This window comes from Anguilla rostrata, chromosome 15 (assembly GCF_018555375.3).
Source record: "Anguilla rostrata isolate EN2019 chromosome 15, ASM1855537v3, whole genome shotgun sequence".
NCBI classification, from domain to species: Eukaryota; Metazoa; Chordata; class Actinopteri; order Anguilliformes; family Anguillidae; genus Anguilla; species Anguilla rostrata.
Genome location: NC_057947.1, coordinates 5,151,084 through 5,179,009, shown reverse-complemented (window position 1 = coordinate 5,179,009; position 27,926 = coordinate 5,151,084). Strand labels below are relative to the sequence as shown.

Below are 27,926 nucleotides of genomic sequence, written 5' to 3'. Positions count from 1 at the left end.
AAGCACGCCGCTATATTTGGCTTGGCGATGACTGGGAAACTGCGAATACACCTCACTCAGCTATTTCCAGAGGACACAGCGGTTCGGGTTTTACTGACAGCAGCGAATGGTGGCTGGACGCGTTCCACACAAACTTCAAAACATCTGGAGAACTGCTTGCGATGCACGTGTCAGGCAGGAAGTGAGCAAGGCTCACCGTGTTCAGTGCTCAGTGTTCAGGGAATTGTCATATGAAGTCATTCAAACAGGAACAGTGCGGAATTTAAGAGCTGCGTGATTGGCTGAAACACCGGCTGCTTTTGATTCCCTGGTCCCAGTGCATTCACTATCTCAGCCTAGAGCACGGCCGTCACCAGGATACACTGCTAGGCCCAACAGTGCTGGTGAGCGAGGCTACCAAGCGAGCAGGGCTACACTTAGCTAAACCAGCTAACTAAACCCTGCGCAAGCACAGTGTGTGAGACAGCAAGCAGTGATGTCATAGAGCAGGGTCTCTGGCCTGCGTCAGAGAGCAGGTGCGACAGGTCACCCGCGCCACGGTGGAGACACCACCCCCTCTGTCAACCCCACCACTTCAGACAGGTGTTCCAGCATTCGCTCTTCTGCATACCTGTCCAGTAACTTGACACTGTTTAACTGTCTATCTTTCTCTCTACCTCTCTCTCCGATCATACTTCACCAGAGCCTGTGCAAATTCGATTTTTCCAATTCAATTCAGGAAATTAATTGAAATTTGCATTTCTTAATTGAAAAATCCTCATAGAACACTAATAGCATTTTTCCATTAATTAATAGAATTTCAATTAATTTTGTTAATTGACAGAATTAAAATGGAATTGACCCGAATCTTGTCCGCCACTGATTTTTAAATACTTCACAATATAAGGGGAAGGTCACAAATTATTGCTGCTCTCAGGTACTGAAATATGTTTTGGATGTGAAATATCAATAATTGTTTTCATATAAATTGTGATAGGAGTCCACATTTCCTATCGCAATATGCTACAGTGTATTATAACTTTGCAGGGGCAGCCAGCTACCAGCCTCAAAACAGTCTCTCTGTACTACTGGGTTCAAGCACCAAAACCAAACCACAACCAGAGACCAGGCCAGAGCTCTAAATCCACAGGACAGCTCCCATTGACAGCTCCACCGCCCAGCACAGTTCTCAGTCTATCCACTCTGAGGGCTGACCTAATGCATTTAGTGCGCCCGCACACTTGATTAAAAACGCGCGTACGCGGGCACATCAGCGATGGCGGTGCTTAGCAGCCGAGTCTCCCGAGCGGTTCCCTCTCTTCTCTGCGGTCGGTCTGCTACGCTCCGCTCTGACGGAGAGCGTTCTCAGGACTCATGCACTTCAGGAGTTCAGCTGGGCCAGCCCAGAGGGCCAGAGGTTCTGCTACAGATTCACAGGAGTCCATCGGCAGTTTGAGCCGCCATTTTGCCCCAACTCCTCCTTCCCCCCTCCTCTTTCTGCAAGCCCCTTTTCCTGCACCTGCCGCTGAACCATCAGACCCAAAACCCCCGGAGCCAAAACTCTCCAGGTGCGTGATCTGTCCCGTGACTGTACCCGAATCACTTCAATACTACGCACTTGTGCACTCGGTGGTATGTGCTGCCTGGGTTACTGGTGAGCGACAACCAAGTGCACGAGTGCGCACTACTTTTGAGTCACCACTTTGTCACTCACATAAATTGGACTCCACACATCGAATTTCCTGATGTTATTTTAAAAAAGAACATTAATATGTCATGCTGTGTAGGCAATTGCTATATCATGAAATTAAATACTTGTTGTACAAGTATATTGGTACAAAAAAAGTTCTTGGTCACTGCCAAGTCTTTGTCTGAATTTCAATAAATAGCATCGCATAGCAAAAAACTGAGGCACATATGGGACATGGGTGCTTTGATGCCATTACAGTTTTTCTGTCCTCTCAATGACAGAATACTGCTGTTATTCTCCTTACTGTTCTCAGGCACTGGAAACAGTACTTGAGGAAAGGAAGTTACACCATTTCTTCCTTACTTCTATGTGCTAAAGACAGTGGGCAAGATACAGGCTTTTGGAACATGGCTGTGTCCTCCCGGCTTGTGTGGGCGGAGTTCTAGTCTGTGGGCGGGGCTTATCGGGGGAAGGTAGGCGTGTCCTCTGTAGCAGAAGCTCAGAACCCGGTTGTCTACAAGCAGCTAGATGCTAGGCTCGGGGGAAGAGAAGGCATGCAGCGTGTTTCTTACTTAAAGCCCCATCCTGTACCCCCCAGCACAATGGCCGCCACCAGGATGGCTCCCGCGATGGAGCCTATTATAAGATTTGTGGCACTAGGACCTGCGGAGGGTTATTGGGGGAGGAGAAACAGGTCAGAGCCCGAACACAGATCACTGCTTTCCATGTGACGGGCACTGGTACAACAAGAGAGGGCTACACCTACACATATACTCTCAACATGTGTGTGTTCTTGCATGTAATGGTAGCTAGAGTAGGTAGTCAGCATTCAGTAGCTGGGGTCAGTTGTCAGTATTCATTAGCTGGAGTCAGTATTCAGGATTCAGTAGCTGGAGTCAGTAGTCAGTATTCAGCAGCTACAGTCAGTAGTCAGTATTCAGAAACTGGGATCAAGTGTCGGTTTTCAGTAGCTGGAGTCAGTATTCAGGATTCAGTAGCTGGAGTCAGTAGTCAGTATTCAGTAGGCAGAGTCAATAGTCAGTACTCAGTAGCTGGAGTCAGTATTCAGTATCCAGTAGCTGGAGTCGGTGGTCAGTACTCAGTATTCAGTAGCTGGAGTCAGTAGGGGCAGAACTGCTGCAGCCCAGAGCAGGGAGAGACGTTCTTTGGGTATTAAAGGGGTCGCGCACAGAGACCCATCACTCCAAATCCCCTGCCCTGAATCCTAGGGGTGGGTCTCTCATGTACATTTTGCTCTCTGTTGTTAATGCCCCACATGCCCAAGTAAGGAGAGGGTTCACTATTTCATCACAAGCAATAACCAACAACATTAATGGTGATAACAACAATTGCAATTATAATAGCACTGATAACCGGATATGAATACATAAATCCATAAATCCATCAATTAATCACGACACCAACACATTTTAATCACATGACATTAATACAGTCACAGCACAAGACCACGCCACGCACACACGCACACACACACATACGCAGGGCTCAGGCTGGGTCATGTGACCCTCCCCCAAAAAACACGGAGGCACCATACGAGAGGAAGAGGCGTGAAAAGGGAGAAAGATGCTTACTCTATTCCCCACCCCGTGCCTCCAAAAATCACCCCCAGGGCCAGAATGGTCCCTGCTACTGCCCCTATCAGCCTGTTAGCGGCCATGCTCACTGCGCAAAAGGAAAAGGGTCATTCAGCACAGAGTTAGCACCACCTGACACAAGCACTAGTCTCCCACCCAACCAGACAGCAGGGGTGGGGAATGCTGTCTCCTCGGCAACTGTCACTCATGTCCCGCAAACCAATGGACTCTCATCCCTCCTTAGATCCCACCCCCCTTGAGCTCTGCTCTTCTCAGGAACAGAAACTGCTTGATGGTCCACCCCCCGCCACCCCCAACACATACACTCCCCACACACAGGCACACAGCGCACACACACACGCACAAACACACCCACGCACGCACGCACACGCGCACACACACACACACACACACACACACAAACAGGAAAAGTGCATAATCAAGTTAATACAGGACGCACTGTTCATCCGATTGCTACGTGCGCTCAGCTTGAATGTGAGCTGCATGTTTGATGGACACACGTGTGAGAGGTCAGAGAATTATGGGTGGCATAGCAGGGGGCCAAGGCTGGGAGGGGGACGTGAGAGCGGTGACGAACCCTTTGGGCCGTCGTCCTCTTGGGGGGGCGCCTCTTTGGGGGGGTCGGGCATGCTGCAGTCCGTGCCCGCCCAGGTGGTGTCACAGGTGCACGTGCCCTCGTTATTGCACACCTGTCGGGGGGGGGAGACAGCAGCACGTGAGGCCGAGACCTGGACACATAATGGTGCATCTCCACGTGTGGCCCAAGCCCGTGGGCGGGGCGGGGCGGGGCGGGACTCACCCCGTGGGCGGAGCACACCAGGCCGTTGGAGCCGCTGGGGCAGGCGCTCATGTTTAGGGACTGGATGGGGAGACACTTGCGGTCAAGGCACATCATGGAGGGGCCGCAGGGAGTCCCGTCCTCTACGTAACCCAGGTCCGTCTCGTCGTCCAGCAGCACGTGCCCACCACTGAGGGAGAGGGGCAGGGAGAGAGGGAGGAAGACAGGAGAGGGGGGAGTAAGAGAGGAGAGGAGAATGGGAACAAGGGAGGGAGTAAGAGAGGAGAGGAGCAGGGGAATAAGAGGGAATGGGAGAGGGGAAATAAGAGAAGAGAGGAGAAGGGGAGTAAGAGAGGAGAGCAGCAGGGGAATAAGAGGGAATAGGAGAGGGGAAATAAGAGAAGAGAGGAGAAGGGGAGTAAGAGGAGAGGAGAACAGGAATAAGAGAGGGAATAAGAGAAGGGAGGAAAGAGGGAATAAGTGAAGGCCAAGAGAGAAGGACGGCCAGAATAAGAGAGGGATATGAGAAATAGGGAGAGGGGGATAAGAAATGGGAAAGAGGGACGTATGGGATAAAAGACAAGGAGGAGAGAGGGAAGGAGGGAGAGGGACTAATAAAGAACAGGAAAGAGGGAGGGGAATACCGGAGGAAGAGAGGTAAGAGGGGGGGGGGGAAGAGGGGGACAGAGAGGAGGAGAGGAGGCTGGCTCGGCGAGCTCGGACCTGCAGTCCACCAGCCTGCCCTGATGGTTGAAGGAGGTAGGTGTGATGTCACCTCAAAGGGGGCCGATTCAGGTGTCCGCCCGTGTCATGCGGCAGTACCACAGAACAAACCCGCACAGACAGGGAGACAGAGCAGTCAACAAACGCTTATTTTAAACTCAGAGAAAACACGGCGACCGCATCCCATCTCAAAAAAAAAACAGAACAAAAGGGAGGAAAAAAAAAACCTGAAAACTGACAAAGACGCAAATTCGAAAATAAAAAAGTACACAAAAAAGAAAGAACACACTGGCGTTCTCAGAAGCGCAGCCACAGGGGAGAGTGCGTGATACAGTCTGTGGGTGTGGCCGACTCTCGGGCCAAACGATTTCCGCTAGAAGTGCTGGCGGCTCACTTCCCTGGCATGGCTCCTCCTGTAATGCGATCCCCACCCCTATCCGTAACCCTCTCTGCTTGCCCCCTGTCTAAATACAGAATGAAAACACACAAGGTTGGGCCACAATCTTTAAAAAAAAAAAAAACTAAAGATTTCCATCTGTACCCACCTCACGGTTACCCGCAGTGCTGAGGTCCCGGCTCCTTTTACAGCCCTGTTATATTTCAGGCACAGAGGCTCGGCCCCAGGCCGCTGTCTCAGGGTCGATGGATCTCCTTCCTGCTCCTTCTCCCCACGCTCTCCCAAACTCACCCAAATTAGCAGCTCGGCCTGACCGAGCGAACAACTCAGCAAGAGCAGGGTCGTCGCTTTCCGGGGGAACGAAAACAAGCACGAGTCCAAAAATAACCTAGAGCGGGGCGAAATCCACAGCTGGGGCTGGGACCACACCCTAATGAAGTTAAGCTGCGAAAACACCGCGCTGCTGGACAGCTGCGCCGCGTGAGCACAGGCCGCAAGGACCCTGCGCGTGGTGGGAACGCCGTCCTAACGCTGTGGGAACGCTGTCCTAATGCTGTGGGAACGCTCTCCTAACGCTGTGGGAACGCCGTCCTAACGCTGTGGGAACGCCGTCCTAACGCTGTGGGAACGCCGTCCCAACGCTGTGGGAACGCTGTCCTAACGCTGTGGGAACGTTGTCCCAACGCTGTGGGAACGCTGTCCCAACGCTGTGGGAACGCGTCCTAACGCTGTGGGAACGTGTCCCAACGCTGTGGAACGCCGTCCCAACGTGTGGGAAGCTGTCCTAACGCTGTGGGAACGTGTCCAACGCTGTGGGAACGCGTCCTAACGCTGTGGGAACCGTCTGTCCCAACGCTGTGGGAAGCGTCCTAACGCTGTGGGAGCTGTCCTATGCTGTGGGAACGCTGTCCTAACGCTGTGGGAACGCCGTCCTAACGCTGTGGGAACGCGTCAACTGTGAACGCCGTCCTAACGCTGTGGGAACGCTGTCCTAACGCTGTGGGAACGCCGTCCTAACGCTGTGGGAACGCTGTCCTAACGCTGTGGGAACGCTGTCCTAACGCTGTGGGAACGCTGTCCTAACGCTGTGGGAACGCCGTCCTAACGCTGTGGGAACGCCGTCCTAACGCTGTGGGAACGCCGTCCTAACGCTGTGGGAACGCTGTCCTAACGCTGTGGGAACGCCGTCCTAACGCTGTGGGAATGCTGTCCTAACGCTGTGGGAACGCCGTCCTAACGCTGTGGGAACGCCGTCCTAACGCTGTGGGAACCCGTCCGTCCTGTGAACGCTGTCCTAAGCTGTGGGAAGCGTCCTAACGCTGTGGGAAGCTGTCCTAACGCTGTGGGAACGCGTCCTAACGCTGTGGGAACGCCGTCCTAACGCTGGACGCTGTCCTAACGCTGTGGGAACGCGTCCTAACACTGGGGAACGCCGTCCTAACGCTGTGGGAACGCGTCCTAACGCTGTGGGAATCCCTGTCCTAACGCTGTGGGAACGCTGTCCTAACGCTGTGGGAACGCTGTCCTAACGATGTGGGAACGCCGTCCCAACGCTGTGGGAACGCCGTCCTAACACTGTGGGAACGCCGTCCTAACGCTGTGGGAACGCTGTCCTAACGCAGTGGGAACGCTGTCCTAACGCTGTGGGAACGCCGTCCTAATGCTGTGGGAACATTGCGCCGCGCCGCAGGAACGCTACGCTGATTTAGTTTCTCGTGGCGTTTCACTCACTGCTTGCAGCACTTGATCCAGTTCTCTCCGTCCTTCCCACAGTTCCCCTTGTCCGTCCCCTCCGTGTTCAGTTTCTCGTAGCAGAACTTCTCCGAGCTCACAGCCTCTGTGTGAGAAACACAGAGATTCATTTTTTCCAGGGTTTTCCTTTGCTTTAGAACTTTCTTCCACTCGTGAATTTATCATCATGTCATTGGACATGTTTTGGCGACACGAGCAGATACTCGTCATTGCCCAGAAAATGAACTGGAACTTGGACAAGAACTTGGGAGGGACTGACAAGCCGTAAACATGTGTCATTTCCGGTTGCCAGGGATACCAGCTCTAAACCCTGCACCAACATCTGTACGGCCAAATTGCTAGGAATGAAAAAAAAACATTGAATTCCGTATTTTTATGGAAGTTAAACGAAAACTCAAACAGTGCTGAAATGTGTTCCACTCACTGGGGCCCCAGATGTATTTGCACTGGTTCTCTCTGGTCTTACACTCCCCGCTGTAGCAGCGACCCTGCGAACAGGGAAACCCACGGTCAGCCCCCTCCGTCCGCTGGTTCAGAGGAACGCACATGTGCGGTGACCTTTGACCTCAGTAATGAGTCTCTCTCTCTTCAGTACACACCTGGTTGAGCTGGCAGGAGTAGCCATCCTGCTTGTGCAGGTTGGGAGGACACTGCAGAGGGAGATCAGGTAAGACAGGTGAGGCTCTCGCAAGAAAGCGGGAGGGCACGAGGGGTCACCTGCAGAGATACTCACCTGGCCTGAGTCGCCCGAGCACGTCTCTGAAATATCACAGTCGTTCACTGCGTAGCGACAGGTGTATCCACGCGGGTAGAGCTGAGATAGGAGAGAGAGAAAGAGAGGTAGCACTCTGAAGACTCAAAGAGATGGCCTGAAGCAGACAGACACACACACACACACACACACACACACTGACTGGCCCAGCAGGACAGGGCTTACCAGGCAGGTGTTATTGCAGCACGGACCATCGCTGCAGTGAGCTCCATTAGAGAGAGAGCACTTCTTACAGCAATCCTTATAGCACTCCTGAAACACACACACACACACACAGACAGACAGACACAGACACATGCATGCACCCACACACCCACACACCCACACACCCACACACCCACACACCCACACACACACACACACACACACACACACACACACACACACACAGGTGTCAGGTTTTTGATGCAGTCTGGCAGGGGTAACCTTGGCGATGGTGTACTGCAGTCTCTCACCGCTCTGCCTCCGCAGTCGCACTCCTCCCCCACCTCCACGTAGCCGTTCCCGCACTCGGTCACCTCGAACAGCTGCCAGGAGGAGACGGCATGAGGCTGGCCAGCGCTCTCTCGCACAGTGCACAGGTGTGAAGGTGTACAGGTGTGAAGGTGTACGGGCACGCAAGTGTGCAGGCGTGCAGATGTGAAGGTGAGCAAGTATACAAGTGTGCAGGTTTGCAGGTGTTCAGGTGTGCATGGGCAGATGTGCAGGTGTACAGGAGTACAGGAGTGTGGACTCACCTTGTTTGGCCTGTTAAAGAGACACGACCCTCCACCCTTCAGCAGAAACTCCTTGTAGTCAGAGATGCTGCACTTAGAGAACCTGCGCGGGTGCTGCACTCTAGGGGAGAGAATACACAGAGCACTGACACAGGGCACTGACACAGAGCACTGATATACAGCACTAACACAGAGCACTAACACAGAGCACCGACGCAGAGCACTGATATACAGAACTAACACAGAGCACTGACACAGAGCACCGACACAGAGCACTGATATACAGAACTAACACAGAGCACTGACACAGAGCACCGACACAGAGCACTGATATACAGAACTAACACAGAACACTGACACAGAGCACTGACACAGGGCCCTAAAACAGAGCACTAACACAGAGTACTGATATACAGAACTAACACAGAGCACTAACACAGGGCACTGACACAGAGCACTGATATACAGCACTAACACAGAGCACTAACGCAGGGCACTGACACAGAGCACTGACACAGGGCACTGATGTACAGCACTAACACAGAGCACTGACACAGGGCCCTAACACAGAGCACTGATATACAGAACTAACACAGAGCACTAACACAGGGCACTAACACAGAGCACTGACACAGGGCACTAACACACGGCGTGTGTGCATGTGTGTGTGCGTGTTTGCATGTGTGTGCGTGTGCGTGTATATTACCCAGTTTCTTCCATAATGCAGCCAACCCAGGGGTCCAGACAACCGCATTCCTCTGTGAATGCGAATCAGACAGACAGAGGATCTTTACATTTCATTCTTCATGTACTCACCAGCAGATCTCAAATTACCCATGAATGCCTGTACTGTTATATGAACACAGAACAATCATGGATTATTGGATGTATGGATTTATTCATGGTGGAGTCTGCAGTGTCTATGCAGACTGACATCCAAACCTCTGCACTAACTAACAACTGTGATCAAGCATTGCAGAGGTGAGTATGGTTGTGTTCAGGTGTGCTTCCCTTGACTGATGGATCATATGTAAAATAAATACTTGTTGACAATGAGCTATAAAAAGTGTTACAGTAGGGTATTTCCAGATGAATATAGGAATTTAAGTATGCTCAGGAGAACGTGGTGGTGTTCAGGAGAGCGTGGCGGTGTTTGGGAGAATGTGGCGGTGTTCAGGTGTACTTTTCTTTGCTGGCAGATCCCACTGGATTCCCAAGTTCTGTGCCAGGCTCTGAGAGAGAGAGGCGCCCATGTTCCAGGTGGCAGCGTACTGCATGAGGAGGGAGGGAGGGAGGGAGGGAGAGAGAGAGGGAGGGAGAGAGGGACAGGGAGAGGGAGGGAGGGAGATAAAGATAGGGAAAGAGAGAGTCACAAATGCCAGGCTCTTCACAATGGCCAGACTTATTTGCACAATGCGCATATTGTACATCGGTTCGGATGAAGGCGCCTGCCAAATAAATGCAATGCAGTGTAACGGCAGACAGAACCTCACCTCGTGAACCCCGACTCCCCGGCTGGCAGAGCACACGCCCCCGAAATACGCTGCGTTGCTGCGGCCATAGTGGAACGTCACGTTGCTGTGGAAATGAAATCAAACCCACGCAACAGGGTGGCGGGAAGTTAGTCCCTTCATAGAACAGAACATTCTAACACTGACACTGATGCAACAGTCACAACTTGTGAATGAAAGCAATGGAGTTCGAACACACTGACTTTAAATTCTGAAAAAAACCTACTCTACAAAGGGCTAGGAGACAGGAAAAGGGCAGTATTCCAAATACATGCATTTGAGATATGCATTTGAAGGTATATTTATTTCACATAATACAGTCGCTTGGTTCTTTTTGTGTTTGGTTATCCTCTGTGCCAAATGCAACGGAACCCACATTTACAAATCAGCCCCCATCTCCACCCACAATTTCTGGGGAGGTATTTTGTTGTTTTCATAAAGTGTATTTTTAACCCAACTCAGCTGAGAGAAAACCAACCATCTGACCAGGGGTAATACCACGTCCCTTAGTAGAATGGAATATACTGCAATATATTGTAAATATGTGGAAAATACAATGATAAGTATATTTCACAGCAGTGCATTTTACATTACATGAAGCAGCTTTTTGACGCATTGGGACGTCTTGCAATATATATTGACAATATATATTTTAATATATTTTCACAAGTATTAAATGATTAAATTTCCACGGGGGGTGGACAGCTGGAGGGGGACGTACGAGAAGAGGTGCACGGTGTCTGCGCGCTGCTTGACGCTCTGCTGCCGGTACTTGGAGAAATCCCGCAGCATTTCCAGCGGTTTGGTGCTGACAGAAATCTGATCCCTCTCTGTCCAGATCTCCACGGCGACCAGCACCACACGCGTGTGCAGCTGGTCCTTAAATATCTAAATATGCAAATTAATGAATACAGAGATGGGACTGCAGTGAGTTGGCCAATCACAACAGGGTCCTGCTACTATGCACAAGCACCATATCACACTACATGACACTGCAGTGAGGTGGCCAATCACAACAGGGTCCTGCTACTATACACAAGCACCATATCACACTACATGACATCACAGTACGCTAGATCACAATATTTTATGTACACAAAATGATTAAATTGCGTCACGCGACAGATCACTACATCACACTAAATGACATTACCTGTATATTCTCTTCCACCACAGCCCACAAAGCAGCTGTACGTCACATCACGTGGTGATTTACGACGAGCCACACCGCACCGCATTAGACTGCATTAAAGCGGAGAGGCAGTTCAGCTGGGCCCCTGACCAAAGCGCGGCAGGTTAAACTCCCAGGGGCTGTGGCACCCGTGCACTGGCTGCTTAATTGCCTCCAGTAAAAGACTCGGCTCCATTAACGGACAGCGTATAAAAACGGCTTCAAAATGAATAATGCAGCAGCGCTAACAAGTGGGAGGACCTGTGGCTCTGGTGAGCATTGAGCTGGGCTTGTCTGTGGACACAACACTATTCACAGAGACACAGAGGCTACAGACAGGGGCACAGATAGGGCTACAGACAGGGCTACAGACAGAGGCACAGACAGGGGCACAGACAGGGGCACAGACAGGGGCACAGACAGGGCTACAGACAGGGGCACAGACAGGGGCACAGACATGGCTACAGACAGGGCTACAGACAGGGGCACAGATAGGGCTACAGACAGGGTCACAGACAGAGGCACAGACAGGGGCACAGACAGGGGCACAGACAGGGGCACAGACAGGGCAACAGACAGGGGCACAGACAGAGGCACAGACAGGGGCACAGACAGGGCTACAGACAGAGGCACAGACAGGGGCACAGACAGGGGCACAGCCCAGGGTAACTACAGCTGGCAACGACGGGTGCGCAGACAAAGGGCCCACAGAACAGGGGCAAAGGTCAGGACTACAACAGAGCACAGACATCACAGACAGGGGCACAGACAGGGGCACAGACAGGGCAACAGACAGAGGCACAGACAGGGGCACAGCCAGGGCTACAGACAGGGGCACAGACAGCAGACAGGGTTACTCACAGCGTCCACCAGGTTAACTACAGCCTTGGCAAAGTTCTTGGTGTGCTGTCCTGTCTTGTGTCTTTTGTACTAAAGGCCACAGAACAGGAGAAAAGTGGGGTCAGGACAGGACTCACTAACACACTGACCACTACTGCTCACACTTCTGAGATGAATTTAGCTGGAACAGACCTCACTTTCTTTCAGACAGGACCACACACATGCACATACATACAGGACCACACACATACATGAACATGTGGGAACACACACATAAAGTAATTTCACCATATCTACAAATTTGAGAAAATGACGCGTATTTCTGTCAAATACAGAGAAAATTACAGAGAGAGGGAGAGCAAGAGCGATGCAAGAACAGGAGAGAGAGAGAGAGAGAGAGAGAGAGGGGGAAATCCCTCACGCCTCTCAGGTCCAATATATGTCAACAACCCAGGCAGAAATACTGTAATACATCAGCACATAGTTTCCATTCACAGCGGTGTAAGTTCAGTTCTCAGATCTGCGGGGTGGGAGGGTCTGGATGGGGGGGGGGGGGGGGGCGGGGTTCTGGAGGATGAGAGGAGGGGGAATGGGGCACCCACCATGTGGTGGTCGATGACAATCATGACCTCCAAATACTTCATCTCTTCAAAAACATTGCGGGGCATCTGCAACAACACAAACACAGATCAGCTCTTCCCCATTCCAACACTCCAGCAAAAGCATATGAGAGGCGGAGAAAGAGGGAGAAACAGAGAAAAGAAAGAGAGAGAGAGAGAGAGACAGATGTTACGTAAATACATCATATTCCAGTGGACAGTTCTATGGGACAGCACAGTTGAGGAGTAATGTATAGGAAGGAGCGTAACAGAGTAAAGGTGTGATGGTGCAATGACGTCGCAGGGTGATGATGTCACGCGGGGACGGTGTGAGAGCGTAACGGGGCGGTGCCAGAGGACGGGGCACGGCTCTGTACTCACGGCTCGCTTTTTCCTTCGCCGGAGCCACCACAGATCGGCCAGCTCTGACAGGCCCTGCTCCTGGTCCGCTGGGGAGACACGGGCACACAACGTCACCTTACCCTCATCATCTCGCCCTGCACACACTGGCACACACTGGCACACAACGTCACCTTACCCTCATCATCTCACCCTGCACACACTGGCACACAACGGCACCTTACCTTCATCATCTCACCCTGCACACACTGGCACCTTACCCTCATTATCTCACCCTGCACACACTGGCACACACTGGCACCTTACCCTCATCATCTCACCCTGCACACACTGGCACCTTACCCTCATATCTCACCCTGCACCACCACTGGCACCTTACCTCATCATCTCACCCTGCACACACTGGCACCTTACCTCATCATCTCACCCTGCACACACTGGCACCTTACCTCATTATCTCACCCTGCACACACTGGCACACACTGGCACCTTACCCTCATCATCTCACCCTGCACACACTGGCACCTTACCCTCATTATCTCACCCTGCACACACTGGCACCTTACCCTCATCATCTCACCCGGCCCACACTGGCACACAACGGCACCTTACCCTCATCACCTCGCCCTGCACACACTGGCACACAACGGCACCTTACCCTCATCATCTCACCCTGCACACACTGGCACCTTACCCTCATCATCTCACCCTGCACACACTGGCACCTTACCCTCATCATCTCACCCTGCACACACTGGCACACACTGGCACCTCACCCTCATCATCTCACCCTGCACACACTGGCACACAACGGCACCTTACCCTCATCATCTCACCCTGCACACACTGGCACCTTACCCTCATCATCTCACCCTGCACACACTGGCACCTTACCCTCATCATCTCACCCTGCACACACTGGCACCTTACCCTCATCATCTCGCCCTGCACACACTGGCACACACTGGCACCTCACCCTCATCATCTCACCCTGCACACACTGGCACCTTACCCTCATCATCTCACCCTGCACACACTGGCACCTTACCCTCATCATCTCACCCTGGACACACTGGCACCTTACCCTCATCATCTCACCCTGCACACACTGGCACCTTACCCTCATCACCTCGCCCTGCACACACTGGCACACAACGGCACCTTACCCTCATCATCTCACCCTGCACACACTGGCACACAACGGCACCTTACCCTCATCATCTCACCCTGCACACACTGGCACCTTACCCTCATCATCTCACCCTGCACACACTGGCACCTTACCCTCATCATCTCACCCTACACTCACTGGCACCTTACCCTCATCATCTCACCCTGCACACACTGGCATCGCTGCTCAGGGGAACAGCATATACAGCCAGGGGGGGGCTGTGCCACTGTTCATGCTCATGGCCCAGGTATTTAAAATGAATGACTCGCATGTGTGTGTTATAAGAGGGTGTTTGTGGGGTGTGTGGCTGTGTGTGTGCGTGTCTGTGCGGTGTAAGAGGGTGTTTGTGGGGTGTGTGGCTGTGTGTGTGCGTGTCTGTGGGGTGTAAGAGGGTGTGTCTGGGGGTAATAGGTTGTGAATGGGGTAAGAGGGTATGAGGGTGTGAATGTTGGGTAAGAGGGTGTATGTGGGGGGTAAGAGGGTGTGTGTGTGTGTGGAGTAAGAGGCCGTGTGTGTGGGGGTATGAGGGTGTGAGTGGGGGGTGCGAGTGGGTAAGAGATGTGTGTGTGGGGTATGAGGGTGTGCATGTTGGGTAAGAGGGTGTGTGTGGGGGGGGTAAGAGGATGTGCGAGTGGATTAAGAAGGTGTGTGTGGGGGGGTAAGAGGATGTGCGAGTGGATTAAGAAGGTGTGTGTGGGGGGGTAAGAGGATGTGCGAGTGGATTAAGAAGGTGTGTGTGGGGGGGTAAGAGGATGTGCGAGTGGATTAAGAAGGTGTGTGTGGGGGTAAGGGATGTGCAGTGATTAAGAAGGTGTGTGTGGGGGTAGAGGATGTGCGAGTGGATTAAGAAGGTGTGTGTGGGGGGTAAAAGGGTGTGAGTGGGGTAGGCAGGCGTGTGTGTGCCGGTAAGGCGGTGTGGGGGGTTAGCGGGTTTGAGGGGGGCAAGCGGAGGCTTACTCAGCTCTTCGGGGTCGTCGGCCCACTGTAGGGTTTGCGTCCGGCGCAGTTTGTGGGGTCGAGCAGCTGAACCCTGAGGGTCAAAGGTAAAAGGTCAGTCTGGATAGTAGCACGGAGACGCACCACCGAACAACGGGGGTCTTTTCTAACATACAACTGTTCTAAATTCTTCTATTAAACGTGTCCTAATGGCTTCTTGTTAAAATATGCAGGCAAGCCGAACAGTTCGGTTTTTTTTATTCCGGTCACAACCAATAGTAGTAGATAATTAAACAACTGGGAGATGAGGAGCGGCAGCGTTCTGAATGAGCTTCAGGGCCTGATGGCCACTTCAGCAGGACCAGAAAGCCCATTCAGGGACAGCACAAGGGTCACTCTGCCCCATCAGCTGGGACCCAAATGCAGCACGGGAAAGGTGGATTTCGCAGATGATGTTGAGAACAGCTGGCAGCACCGAGTGACTGTCGTAATATTCTGAGTAAAACACATTTTGTCATCAGAGACTACTCCAAAGATTCTGGGACGTGATCACCATTGTGGGCGATGGCCAGATTGCTGAAGAGGAAAAGATTCAGCTGGTAGGCAGACCATCTCAGTTTTGTGCTTGAGATGTTGACTTGACCTCAAAATGTCATGAAAGGGATAATTTACTTTCAGGCATTTTCAAACAATTATTATATCATATTATTATATACAGTATTATATCAGTTCTAATGTATGTTTTCAAGCAGCCCAAGCGGTTTGTGTGCAATGAAGGATATTTTTGTTGCAGAAATGTCTGATAATTTGCAGGTTTCACAATGGTGGGTATCAGCCATGGTGGACATTCCAGCTGGAATTTGGTCATGGAATCCTGCTGGAACCAGTTTTTGCTCCAGTTGGGATTTGATGAAGGAATCTTGCTGGAACCAGCCACTGCTCCAGCTGGAATTTGGTGACGGTCTAAATCCCTGTACCAAAACATCAACTATCCCTTTAAGTCAAACGTTGAATTGTGAGGGAAAATGATTCTCCGTGGGTGGAAAGGAGAGAACCGTTTGCGTGCCAGTGCAGTGGCGGGAGAAGCCACAGGAGGATAGTCCTGAGCTGAGAGATTTATTGCATGAAGAAACAGGACGGGGCCAGGAATGGATCCCTGGGGGAGTCCTGTGGTAAAGGCTGTGGAACTTTGGGACGCCAGGCCACCTGATGCAGTCTCAAAAGCATGACGATGTATGCTCGAGACACACAAACATGTCCTGAATTCCAAAAATGAACTTCACATAAACAGTCTACACACAATCTTTTCTACCCAGTTTCAAAATCTAATCCACAGTGTCATGTATATGGCATATTCGAGGCTACTGCAAAGGCATATCAGTTGTCTCTAGTTTGGATGTGGGCAAACCAGTTTAAATGCAAGCAATGCTGAGATCAGTGCTACACAGAGGATGACATCTCTTCAATCTCTTATTGCTCATATACTTCACCTTTAAGAGCCACAGCCATCACACATCCACTGGTCAGACTTAACATTATAACCAATATCATATTCACATATCATTTATAATATTAATATATCTCAAAGTGAAAAGAAGTTTACACAACATCTGCAGGGTACAAACGTCTACATCACACAGCTGTGTTAATGTTAATGCACAATTACAATTTATTTGCTGAATTTAAATAATATTCTTTTTAAATAATACAGGAAATGTGACATGTGCAGAAGTTCAGGCCCCTTCCAGCAGATCCATTAATACATTAAAAAGGTCTCAAAACTTCACTTTAACTTATATTAAGCCACGTGAAAACAATTCCAGAGCTTAATAAACTCTGATCCTTCTAACCTCTCAGGAGTTGTGCTAACTCTCAACGGCCATGGGCTCCTCTAAGCAGCTGACTGAGCGCTTGAAAATAAAGATAACTGACTTTTACAAAAAGAAGGAGAATAAGAAGATATCTAAATGCTTCCAGCAGGACATGTCCACGGTCAGAAGCATCTTTAAGAAATGGAGGCAATGGGGAACTGTTAAAGTCAAGGCAAAACCAGGAAGATGGAGAAAAAAAACTCTGGTTTTTGGAATGGTCAGACACACAAAGCAAAACCCACATATTACTGCAGAGAACCAGCAGAAAGATTTAACGACGCTCGAGTACTGCTGCACCAGTCCATTGCTTACAGAGCACGGAAGAGCTGTCAGAAGGAAACTTTTCCTGCAATCTCATCATAAAGTTCGACATCTGAAGTACGCAAACACAGCAATTCGATAATGCACAGACTTTTTGAAACATAGTGCTGCGGACCGATGAAATAAGCACTGAACTATTTGGTCACAACTGAAAAGATACACCTGGAGGAAACAGGAAGCCGTTTAAGAACACCTTGCCAACTATCATGCTTAGGGGCTGTGTAGGAGCCAGTACTCAGGAAATATTGCGTGGGTGGATGGAAGAGGGGATACAACTAAATGTCAGCAAATCCTAGAAGCTAACATCCCGGAATCAGTGGAAAAAAAGAGGCTGCAAAGTGTTTAGATATTTCAACAAGACAATGGACCAAAACATACCTCAATATCAATCATGAACTCCTTAAAGGGCAAAAGATGGCGGTTTTGGAATGGCCTTCACATTCCCCATACTTGAATATTAATGAAAATCTGTGGGGAGATCTGAAACCTGCTGAGCATGCAAGAGGAACTGAGAATATGTACACATGTCTGAAATGTGAACTGAATTGCTTCTGCATGGAAGAATGGTAAATGGACTGCATTTATATAGCGCTTTTATCCAAAGCGCTTTACAATTGATGCCTCTCATTCGCCAGAGCAGTTAGGGGTTAGGTGTCTTGCTCAAGGACACTTCGACACGCCCAGGGCGGAGTTTGAACCGGCAACCCTCCGACTACCAGACAATCGGTCTTACCTCCTGAGCTATGTCGCCCAGAGTGGAAGAGTGGGAAAAAAATCCTAAAACAAGAAAAGACTGCTAGCTGGCTACAAGAAATGTTTGGAAGCTGTTTAGAAGTTTGGAAGCAAAGCAGGAATTGAAAAGTACTGATGAAAGAGTACCCAATTTGTTTTCCCACATGACACATTTAACTTTTTATTTTTTATCATTATGTTAAATTCAGCAAATAAAGTAAAGAAAGTAATTGTGCACTAAAATGTCATGTATAAGTTCATTCCTTGTGTAGGTTGCAATAACTTCACTTAGAAACTCAACAAAACATGCTGTTTTGACCACGAATGCCCACTGCACATGGATGATTCAATATATTTTCAAAAACACAACTGCCATAACAGACAGTTAACACAGTTGACACAGTTAGCTTGGTGTTTCTGTCAGCCTGGATCTTTCTTACAGCACTTTCACAACTTTCAGGGCCTGGGCTGTGCTCGTGATGAGGAAAACACTGAAAACTGTCACAATCTGACAACAGGAGAACACACTGAAAACTGTGTCACAATCTGACAACAGGAGAACACACTGAAAACTGTGTCATAATCTGACAACAGGAGAACACACTGAAAACTGTGTCACAATCTGACAATAGGAAAACACACTGAAAACTGTGTCATAATCTGCCAACAGGAGAACACATGCTGTAAAAATGCATGCTGTGTTCACAAACGAAAGTATGAGGTACTTACTATAGAGTGAGTCTGCTGCAGAGGCTCAATTAGGTACACATAGACTCCATCATCAAACATGCCACTGTATCAGAGGAGAGGGAGAGGGAGAGTGGGGGGGGTGGGAGAGTGAGGGAAAGGGAGAGAGAGAGACAGAGACAGAGAGACAGACAGAAAAAGAGAGAGAGAGAGAGAGAGAGAGAGAGAGAGTGTCAATCAAAGTACAGGGAGAGTAAGAGGTTGCAGGATGCCACAGCATCATCATTTAATTTAGCAGGACTAATACAAACCAATTGAGCTGCCAGTGGTTTTATTGCATGGAAAAGTAATTCAATAATAACAAGGCATATAGATATGAATAATATGACAGAGATCGGACTCTCGTTCTTATATTGTACGCGTGCATATTTTAGAACACAAAAATGTGTACACATTGTTACCTTTAATGTGAGTTAACTGCAACGAAGGAACTAAAAACAATTAATATCACAACTAAAAATGTAAGTAAAGTACCCTTACATAAAAAGGAACTTTATGAAAATATGCTGAAATAATATATTGAAATAACATATGATCACGATATATATGAATACTTCACAAGGTATTGGCACATAAATTATAAATTAAAAAAATAATGCAATATACACTGCTGTAATTATGCATTCATGATTATATTTTTCCATTACATATATTGCAACGTCCACACATTTACAATATATTCCATTTTCGTAAGGGTAAATAAAGTCTTGAAGAAAACAACACTGTGACACAAGACTTTAAATACAAGTTCAGTTTAGTGAGAGTATACGGAACAGCAGTTTGTGTACTTGGCCTCCCCAACTCAGCTCCACCCATCCCACAGGGAAGGGACAAGCTTTAAATTTTCAAAAACACTCCCATAAACAGATGCACAAACACACAAACACATGTACACACGCGCGCGCACACACACACACATACGCATACACGCACCCACACATTCACACACAAACACACACATACACAGGCACAGGCACACACACATGCGCGCACACACACTCACACACGCTCACACACACGCACGCAGACACTCACACAGACACACACATACACACACACTCATTCACTCTCACACACACTCACATACATGCACGACCAGACACACACAACAGCACACCAATCACACCACAACACGCACACTCAACACTCACACACCTCACACACACGCAGCAGACACCACACACACACAGACATCACACACGCGCACAACTCAATACTCCCCCACACACACCACACACGCACACACTCACACACGCTCACACACACGCACGCAGACACGCACACAGACACACACAGACATTCACACACGCGCACGCAGACTCAATCACTCTCACACACACACACACACGCACACACTCACACACGCTCACACACACGCACGCAGACACGCACACAGACACACACAGACATTCACACACACACACATACACGCACACTCACTCACTCTCACACACGCTCACACACACACGCACGCACGGGAGTGTGTGAGTACTCACTGCAGTCCGTTGCAGGTGGATAGAGCGGCGTACGAGCCCTCGCTGCCCCTCACCTTGCCGTGGTAGCAGCAGTGCTCCCCGCCCTGCAGAGACACACACGCAGCACAGGTAGGTAGTCCTCCTCCGACTCCGCTCTGCCCGAACCTGACCTGTGAGCGGAGCTGGACACGAAGCTTTCGGAGGAGAGCGTGTGCTTGTCTGAACCGGTTCCCCGCGTCTTATGAGACTGTATCACTCCTGTGCACATTCAATCCTTTCAGCAGCAGCAAAAGGACTGGCCGATATTCATTAACCACAGTAAGAAAGAGACTGGAGACAAGCATTGACATCACAGGTACCCGTCACCTGTGCTGTTCTTAAAAATGCGTGTCTAAACTGGCACAAGTTTGTTATCAGGTTGATGGTAAATTTGCATTTGGACCATTTCAAAGTACATGCACCATTTTTGTTTGCATTAGGACTGTAATTTCTGTTTGAACACTGTTCGTTTTGCTGTACGTTTGTCATCTGTGTGCCTGTGTGTTCGTGATATAGTGGACACGTATGTGTGTTTTTGCATGTGCATGAGAGAGCAGGTGCTTGTGTGTGAGTGTGCACGTGAGAGAGAGAGTGCGCATGTGTTTACTGTATGTGTGCAAGCATGAGTGTGAGTGTGTGCATGTGTGTGTGAGACTGTGTGCGTGTGTGAGACTGTGTGTGTGCACATGTGCGACTGTGTGTGTGTGTGAGAAAGAGAGACTGTGTGTGTGTGTGTGTGAGAGAAAAAGAGACTGTGTGTGTGTGTGTGTGTGTGTGTGAGAGAGAAAGAGAGACTGTGTGTGTGTGTGTGTGTGTGTGTGTGAGACTGTGTGTGCACATGTGTGCGACTGTGTGTGTGTGTGAGAGAGAAAGACCTTTTTTGCATTAGGGCTGTATGTGTTTGAGCATGTCGTAGCACTTTGTCATCTGTGTGCTGTGTGTTGAGATGAAGTGGAACGTTGTGTTTTTTTGATGTGCTGAGAGAGCAGGTGTGTGTGTGTGGTGTGCAGTGAGAAGAGAGAGTGCTGTGTTTGCTGTATGTGTGCAAGAGAGTGTGAGTGTGTGTTGTGTGTGGGTGTGTGTGTGATGTGTGTGGAAGAGCGACTGTGTGTGTGTGTGTGTGAGAAAGAGAGACTGTGTGTGTGTGTGTGTGTGTGTGAGAGAGAGAGAGACTGTGTGTGTGTGTGTGAGAGAGAAGAGACTGTGTGTGTGTGTGTGTGTGTGTGTGTGTGTGTGTGTGTGTGTGTGTGTGAAAAAGAGAGACTGTGTGTGTGTGTGTGTGTGTGTGTGAGAAAGAGAGAGTCTGTGTGTGGTGTGTGTGTGTGTGTGAGAAAGAGAGACTGTGTGTGTGTGTGTGTGTGTGTGTGTGTGTGTGTGTGTGTGTGTGTGAGAAAGAGAGACTGTGTGTGTGTGTGTGTGTGTGTGTGTGTGTGTGTGTGTTGTTATTGTGTGAAATGCACTCTGTGGTAGCTGCAGTGCTGAGGGAAGGGCATCCCAGGGCTGTGAGTCACCAGAGCTTCCCTCTGGGAGCCCACATCAGAGCCAGGTTGAGCAGAGAACACCCTCCTGTTCTCCCTCTCTCTCACACACCTTCTCTATCCCTCTTTTTGTCTCTCTCTCCATTGGTGTACATCTCTTTCCTTCTCCCTCCCTCCTTCTGTTTCTCCCTCTCTCATACCTTCTGTATTCCTCTATTTGTATGTTTCAGTTTCCCTCTCCTTCCATCCTTCTCCCTCTCTTTCTCACACACACACATTCTCTAGCCCTCTCTTTGTCTCTCTCTCCATCTGTGTGACTCTTTCCATCTGTATCCTTCTCTCTCTCTCTCTCTCTCGCTCTGTCTCCTTCTGTCGCTCCCACCATCCCATGGTGCACTGCTACTGCAGAGGAGCTGCTCCCCCCTGTCATGTGACCTGAGTCCTGGGAGGAGCTGTCAGAGGAGCAGAGGTGTGCTGAGTCAGCAGCTCAGTGCCATACCCCAAACCCTTTCCTGATTCAGCACCTGCAGTGAAGCTGAAATCCAGACCATCCTCCAAATCTCCCTCACCCCCTCCCTCTCTCACCCCCCCTCCCTCTCTCTCACCCCCCCATTCCTCCCTCTACCCCCTCCCAGTCTCCTTGAGCACAGGTGTAACATGAGGAAAAGCAGGTAAAGGACACAGGCTTTGAAAAGAAATCACTTAATATATCCCACTTTATCTATCTTTAAGGAAATCATTTCAGCATAACATGAGCGTACTATCATTACTGTTAGTAAGCCCCCTTAGCCCTGTCTCCAGTTTGGTTCAGGTTATAACCCATATGAACCATGCTCTTGGGCCAGTAAAAATGACATCACCACACTGTCAGTCATAGCAGGAGTGACATCACCACACTGCCAGTCAGAGCAGGAGTGACATCACCACACTGTCAGTCAGAGCAGGAGTGACATCACCACACTGCCAGTCAGAGCAGGAGTGACATCACCACACTGTCAGTCAGAGCAGGAGTAACATCACCACACTGCCATTCAGAGCAGGAGTGACATCACCACACTGTCAGTCACAGCAGGAGTGACATCACCACACTGTCAGTCACAGCAGGAGTGACATCACCACACTGCCAGTCAGAGCAGGAGTGACATCACCACATTGTCAGTCATAGCAGGAGTGACATCACCACACTGCCATTCAGAGCAGGAGAGACATCACCACACTGTCAGTCATAGCAGGAGTGACATCACCACACTGTCAGTCACAGCAGGAGCGACATCACCACACTGCCAGTCATAGCAGGAGTGACATCACCACACTGCCATTCAGAGCAGGAGTGACATCACCACACTGTCAGTCATAGCAGGAGTGACATCACCACACTGCCATTCAGAGCAGGAGTGACATCACAACACTGTCAGTCAGAGCAAGAGTGACATCACCGCACAACAGACAGAACAGAAAACCAACGATAATTTTAATCATTATACACATCACACACTTGCCCTAATGATTGATCCACTTCTTTTCAAAATTGGTGAAGGTTACAGCACAAGTATTTTCAACTAATGAACACAAGGTATAATGATCATAAGTAACATCTTTTTCAAAAATAAAAAACTGTCTGAATTCCCAATGACTGTGCGTGCATGCGTGTGTGCACGTGTGTGTGCTGGTGTGCGTGTGTGTGTGTGTGTGTGTGCAATGTACTCAGGGTGCTCTGGGTGAAGCTGAGATGGGAGCTCAGCTGTGTGGCAGAAACTGCAGTTTCAGTTACAAGAACTTATATTTCCCTTGCACAACATGCACAAGCATTGGGCTGACTGTGAGCTACTGTGTCTCAGGAGGTGAGCAGGCCTTCCGGTGGGGCCATTCTGTTAATGCAGAGAAGGACTCCTGACCCAGACTATTTCACGGGGACTAGCCCAAAATAAGGACTGAGCACTGAAGGCCACGCTGAGCTCAGAGCAAAAAGACTCTCTGAGCTCGGGAGACCATCATTCCAACATCACCATGTCAACACATCAGTCTTCCCTGCTCATGAAACAGCGCCTTGTTCCGAGCTCAGTGCGCTCCAGCGTTTCTTATTTTGGGCACATCCCTGTGAAGTTGTCTGGGCAAGAGGCTCTTCTGTGTTGGACTGTCCTCGCTGTTAAGAACCTATTTAAGTCCTCTTTTATTTAGCAGGCTTGAAGCACGTTGGGCATCTTCCTGGTTAAATTATTGTGTTTTCACATAATCAGCCAATCATAGACCATTTCTTCTTATTAAAAATATAATTGTAAGGAAGTACGGATCCTACCTTGGACAGGACAGGCTTGCCCTGCTCATAATGGATTTCCACATAGTCTGAGGAGAGCAGGTCACTGTGAAAGAGACAGAAAAAGACATGACCAAATGCTTTAAATATTCTGTCATTCTGTGTCAGTGTGTATGTGTATGTGTATGTGTGTGTGTGTGTGTGTGTGTACGCCCTGCTCTGTACCCCACCCCATGCTCTCTACCCCCATCCCCTGGTCTATACCCCAGCCCCTGTGCTGTTCCACACGCCCTGCTCTGTACCCAACCCCATGCTCGCTACCCTCACCCCCCTACCCTGTACCCCACCCCCTTCTCAGTACCCCCACCCCCTGGTCTATACCCCAGCCCCTGTGCTGTTCCACACGCCCTGCTCTGTACCCGACCCCATGCACGCTACCCTCACCCCCCTACCCTGTACCCCACCCCCTTCTCTGTAACCCCGCCCTCTAGAGCCGGCTCTCTCCATCAGCATCACAGTGTCCCATGTCACCTAGCAGATCTGACTTTCCATGTGCGCTGTCTGACTGGACTGTGAGTCCTGCAGTCAGTCACAGACAGCTTCCTGTCTGAGTGTCAGAACACAGCCAGGCACACCAACATGAGCGGCTCTACAGCCTGAGCAGGGCTGCAGCGAGGCTCCTGACAGGGAGAATATTTATAGGCTGATGGATGAGGCGTTGAGGGTGTGTGTGTGTGTGTGTGTGTGCCTGCAGTGTTGGATTTGTGATGACTGGGAGTCAGCAGAAGGTTTTCAGACCTTAAGCAAACCAGCTGCGGCACTCAATGAGACCTCTGGGACACACTGAGACTCTCAAACACTCTGAGACTCAAACACACTGAGACTCTCAAACACACTGAGACTATCAAACACACTGAAACTCACAAACACTGAGACTCTCAAACACACTGAGACTCTCAAACACACTGAGACTCAAACACACTGAGACTTCAAAACGAGACTCTAAACACTCTGAGACTCTCAAACACTCTGAGACTCACAAACATTCAGAGACTCTCAAACACACTGAGGCTCTCAAACACACTGTGACTCACAAACACTGAGACTCACAAACACTCAGAGACTCTCAAACACACTGAGGCTCTCACACACACTGGAGCTCTCACACACACTGTGACTCACAAACATTCAGAGACTCTCACACACACTGGGGCTCTCACACACACTGGGGTTCACTGTAGCTCAGTGACAAATGCAGGGGAGATGCCGTATCAGCAGTAAAGCTCTCTGTCCTCACAGGTGCAGTGAGCCAGCAGACTCATCTGCAGCACTGATAGAACTACTGCAGCCCTGCACATAAAACACACACACACACACAGGCCTATACATATAAACACACACACATGCACACAAATACACTCTCACACACACACACACACACACACACACACACAGCCTATACATATGAACGCACACACACACACACACAAACGCACACACACGCGCACACAAATACACTCTCACACACACACACACACACACAGGCCTATACATATAAACGCACACACACACACACACATGCGCACACACTGGCCTACACATATAAACGCACACCCACACACACACTAAAACAATGCTCTCATTCACTCCACTACTGCTCTGTGGGAGTCAGATAATCAGGGGTCTGGGGTTTTTCCATTCTCCATTCACTGATCCGCCGATGTTCCCGTCCTGAATATTCATGCTTCTCAGGCACAATGCACATCATATTTTCTCGAAGCCGTCAGCATTTTGCTCTCCCTGCAAAGTACGGGCTGTGACTGTGTACTGTGATCACAGTCCTGGTGAAGACCGGATTTCGCTGAAGACTTCTGCACACTAACATACCAGGTCACAATTAACACTTATCTAAGGGAACACCTGCATCAGTGGCAATCATTACCCAGAGACCCCTGTTGGCTGGTGGCAGTGCACCCCATTTAAGGAACAGCACAGGAGGACATAAGGTGCACAGCAGCTGAAGCAGATACAGTCCACCGAAGAGCCCGCCAATGTGCCGGTGACTATTTAACCCTACGGGCTGCACAGTGCTACAGGAGAGCTGTCACTGACCTGAGGAGACAATAGCAGTGGGGGGAACGCAAGTTCACAATTGCACATTTGGAGTGTGAGCAGCAGTAAAATGGATATGGCCAGTGGTCCTTACTTGTTTAACTTCAGGTCCAGTACAAATCTGGAGCCAAAGGCCTCTAGTTGGAAAGTGGCTTCAGCAAGATGGATCACCTGAAGCAAGAAAGTGATATTTAGGAGGGAGGGAGACACACCTGTACACACAGAGACTGTATACACATACATACTACACGCATACATGCTGCACACACACACACACACACACACACTCCACACAGGTGAGGCTCTAAATTCACACAGCTCCAGGCACGGGGGCGAAGGCCCAGTGAGGGGTGGGGGTGCGGGTGTCTTGCACAAAACAGGAAGAGGAAAAGCAGCTGCTGCTGGGGGTTTGTGGGGGGGTGCACGCCTCCCTAAGTCCATTCCACACACACTCAGCTCAGCAGGGACAGTGTGACGCAAAGCATAATGCACCACTCTCACAAGCAGGAGAGAGAGAGATAGAAAGGGGGGGAAGAGAGAGAGGGGGGAATTATAGATAAAGAGAGATTGTATTACAGAGAGAGTGAAATGCAGAGAGAGAAGTGAGGGGATAGGACAGTGAAAGAGGGGGACAACAGCAGTGCAGTTTCTGCCACACAGCTGAGCCTCCATCTCAGCTTCACCCAGAGCACCCTGAGTACATCGCACACGCACACACACATATACACACACACACACACACCAGCACACACACATGCACACACACATGCACGCAGGCATGCACGCAGGCATGCACACATAAACACACATGCACACACACATACATACACAAACACATCCATGTGCAAACACACACACAATATGCCACACATCCACACACATACACACCACTGCACACACACATACATCCATAAACACATCATGCATCACACACACAAATGCTGATACAAACACACACCGCACATGCTCGCCTCACAAGCACAATACATGCCATAAACACAACACAAGCACAAACACACACACATACAGACACACAGACAAACACACGTACGTGCACACACACATGCACACGCACGCTCACACACACACCCCCCACAGCCCCCGCAGGCAGACTCCACAGCAGCGGGAGCAGGAGTGCTGACTCACCCGCTTGTCGTCGGCCTGGTTCCGTGTGCGTGTGTCCAGGTCGTGGTAGGTGCTCTCCGAGGCCTCGTTCAGGTAGTAGATGAGGCGGGACGGGTAGGTGATCTGGCGCCGCCCGGCGCTGCCGCGCTCGGTTTGGTTATCGCCGCCTCGTGCCCCGGCCGTGTCCTGCCCCACCTCCGCCGACACTGCATCCCGCACAGCGATATTCTCCACTGCCAAACGCCCAGCAACACAAACACACCCAACACACCGCCGTTCACCAGCTGCTCCCCCCCGCACACACCACCCTGCCCCTACACCGCCATGCCGTCAACCGCAGCTCACGGTACTGCTGCAGAACGTGCACACGCATCTCCACAGCAGTGTACAAAAACACACATGGCTACTGCACTGAGGACTGCAGGCACTTTGGAAATGCTGCTGTAGCTAATTTTGAGCAAGCATTTTTTTTAAAAACAAGACAGGTAACATGCAACCGCATACTGTATGGCAAACCTATCAGGCAATGTCTACAGTGACATACAAGGGACACCAGAAAACAAATGACATTGCTAAGTTTCTGAGCAGTGTGCTGTCAATGACAAACTAAACGTAACACTATGAAGCCATGTCCGTTGCAAAGTAATCCATCGAATTTCACTCATAGGCCTATATTTTTATTCAGCTATTATATCACACATGATTGATTCAAATTTTAATTCCGAATAGATCCCAAGAAACTACATAGCAGTCATCGGCAC

General features: G+C 49.9%; 1 protein-coding gene across 1 annotated transcript in view; it reads right to left on the bottom strand.

The window, feature by feature from the left end:
• Positions 1-27,926, bottom strand: part of LOC135241256 (disintegrin and metalloproteinase domain-containing protein 23-like) — a 34,219-nt gene that overhangs the window by 3,046 nt on the left and 3,247 nt on the right. The window contains 24 exon segments of the mRNA XM_064311490.1: positions 3,262-3,352; positions 3,863-3,974; positions 4,085-4,253; positions 4,787-4,912; positions 6,915-7,020; positions 7,360-7,423; positions 7,535-7,585; positions 7,669-7,749; positions 7,873-7,959; positions 8,163-8,234; positions 8,445-8,544; positions 9,130-9,181; positions 9,607-9,694; positions 9,917-10,001; positions 10,656-10,822; positions 11,967-12,035; positions 12,548-12,613; positions 12,926-12,993; positions 15,033-15,105; positions 18,665-18,728; positions 20,179-20,261; positions 23,971-24,034; positions 26,135-26,211; positions 27,187-27,398. Of these exon segments, the coding sequence (XP_064167560.1) occupies positions 3,262-3,352; positions 3,863-3,974; positions 4,085-4,253; positions 4,787-4,912; positions 6,915-7,020; positions 7,360-7,423; positions 7,535-7,585; positions 7,669-7,749; positions 7,873-7,959; positions 8,163-8,234; positions 8,445-8,544; positions 9,130-9,181; positions 9,607-9,694; positions 9,917-10,001; positions 10,656-10,822; positions 11,967-12,035; positions 12,548-12,613; positions 12,926-12,993; positions 15,033-15,105; positions 18,665-18,728; positions 20,179-20,261; positions 23,971-24,034; positions 26,135-26,211; positions 27,187-27,398 (2,227 nt within the window).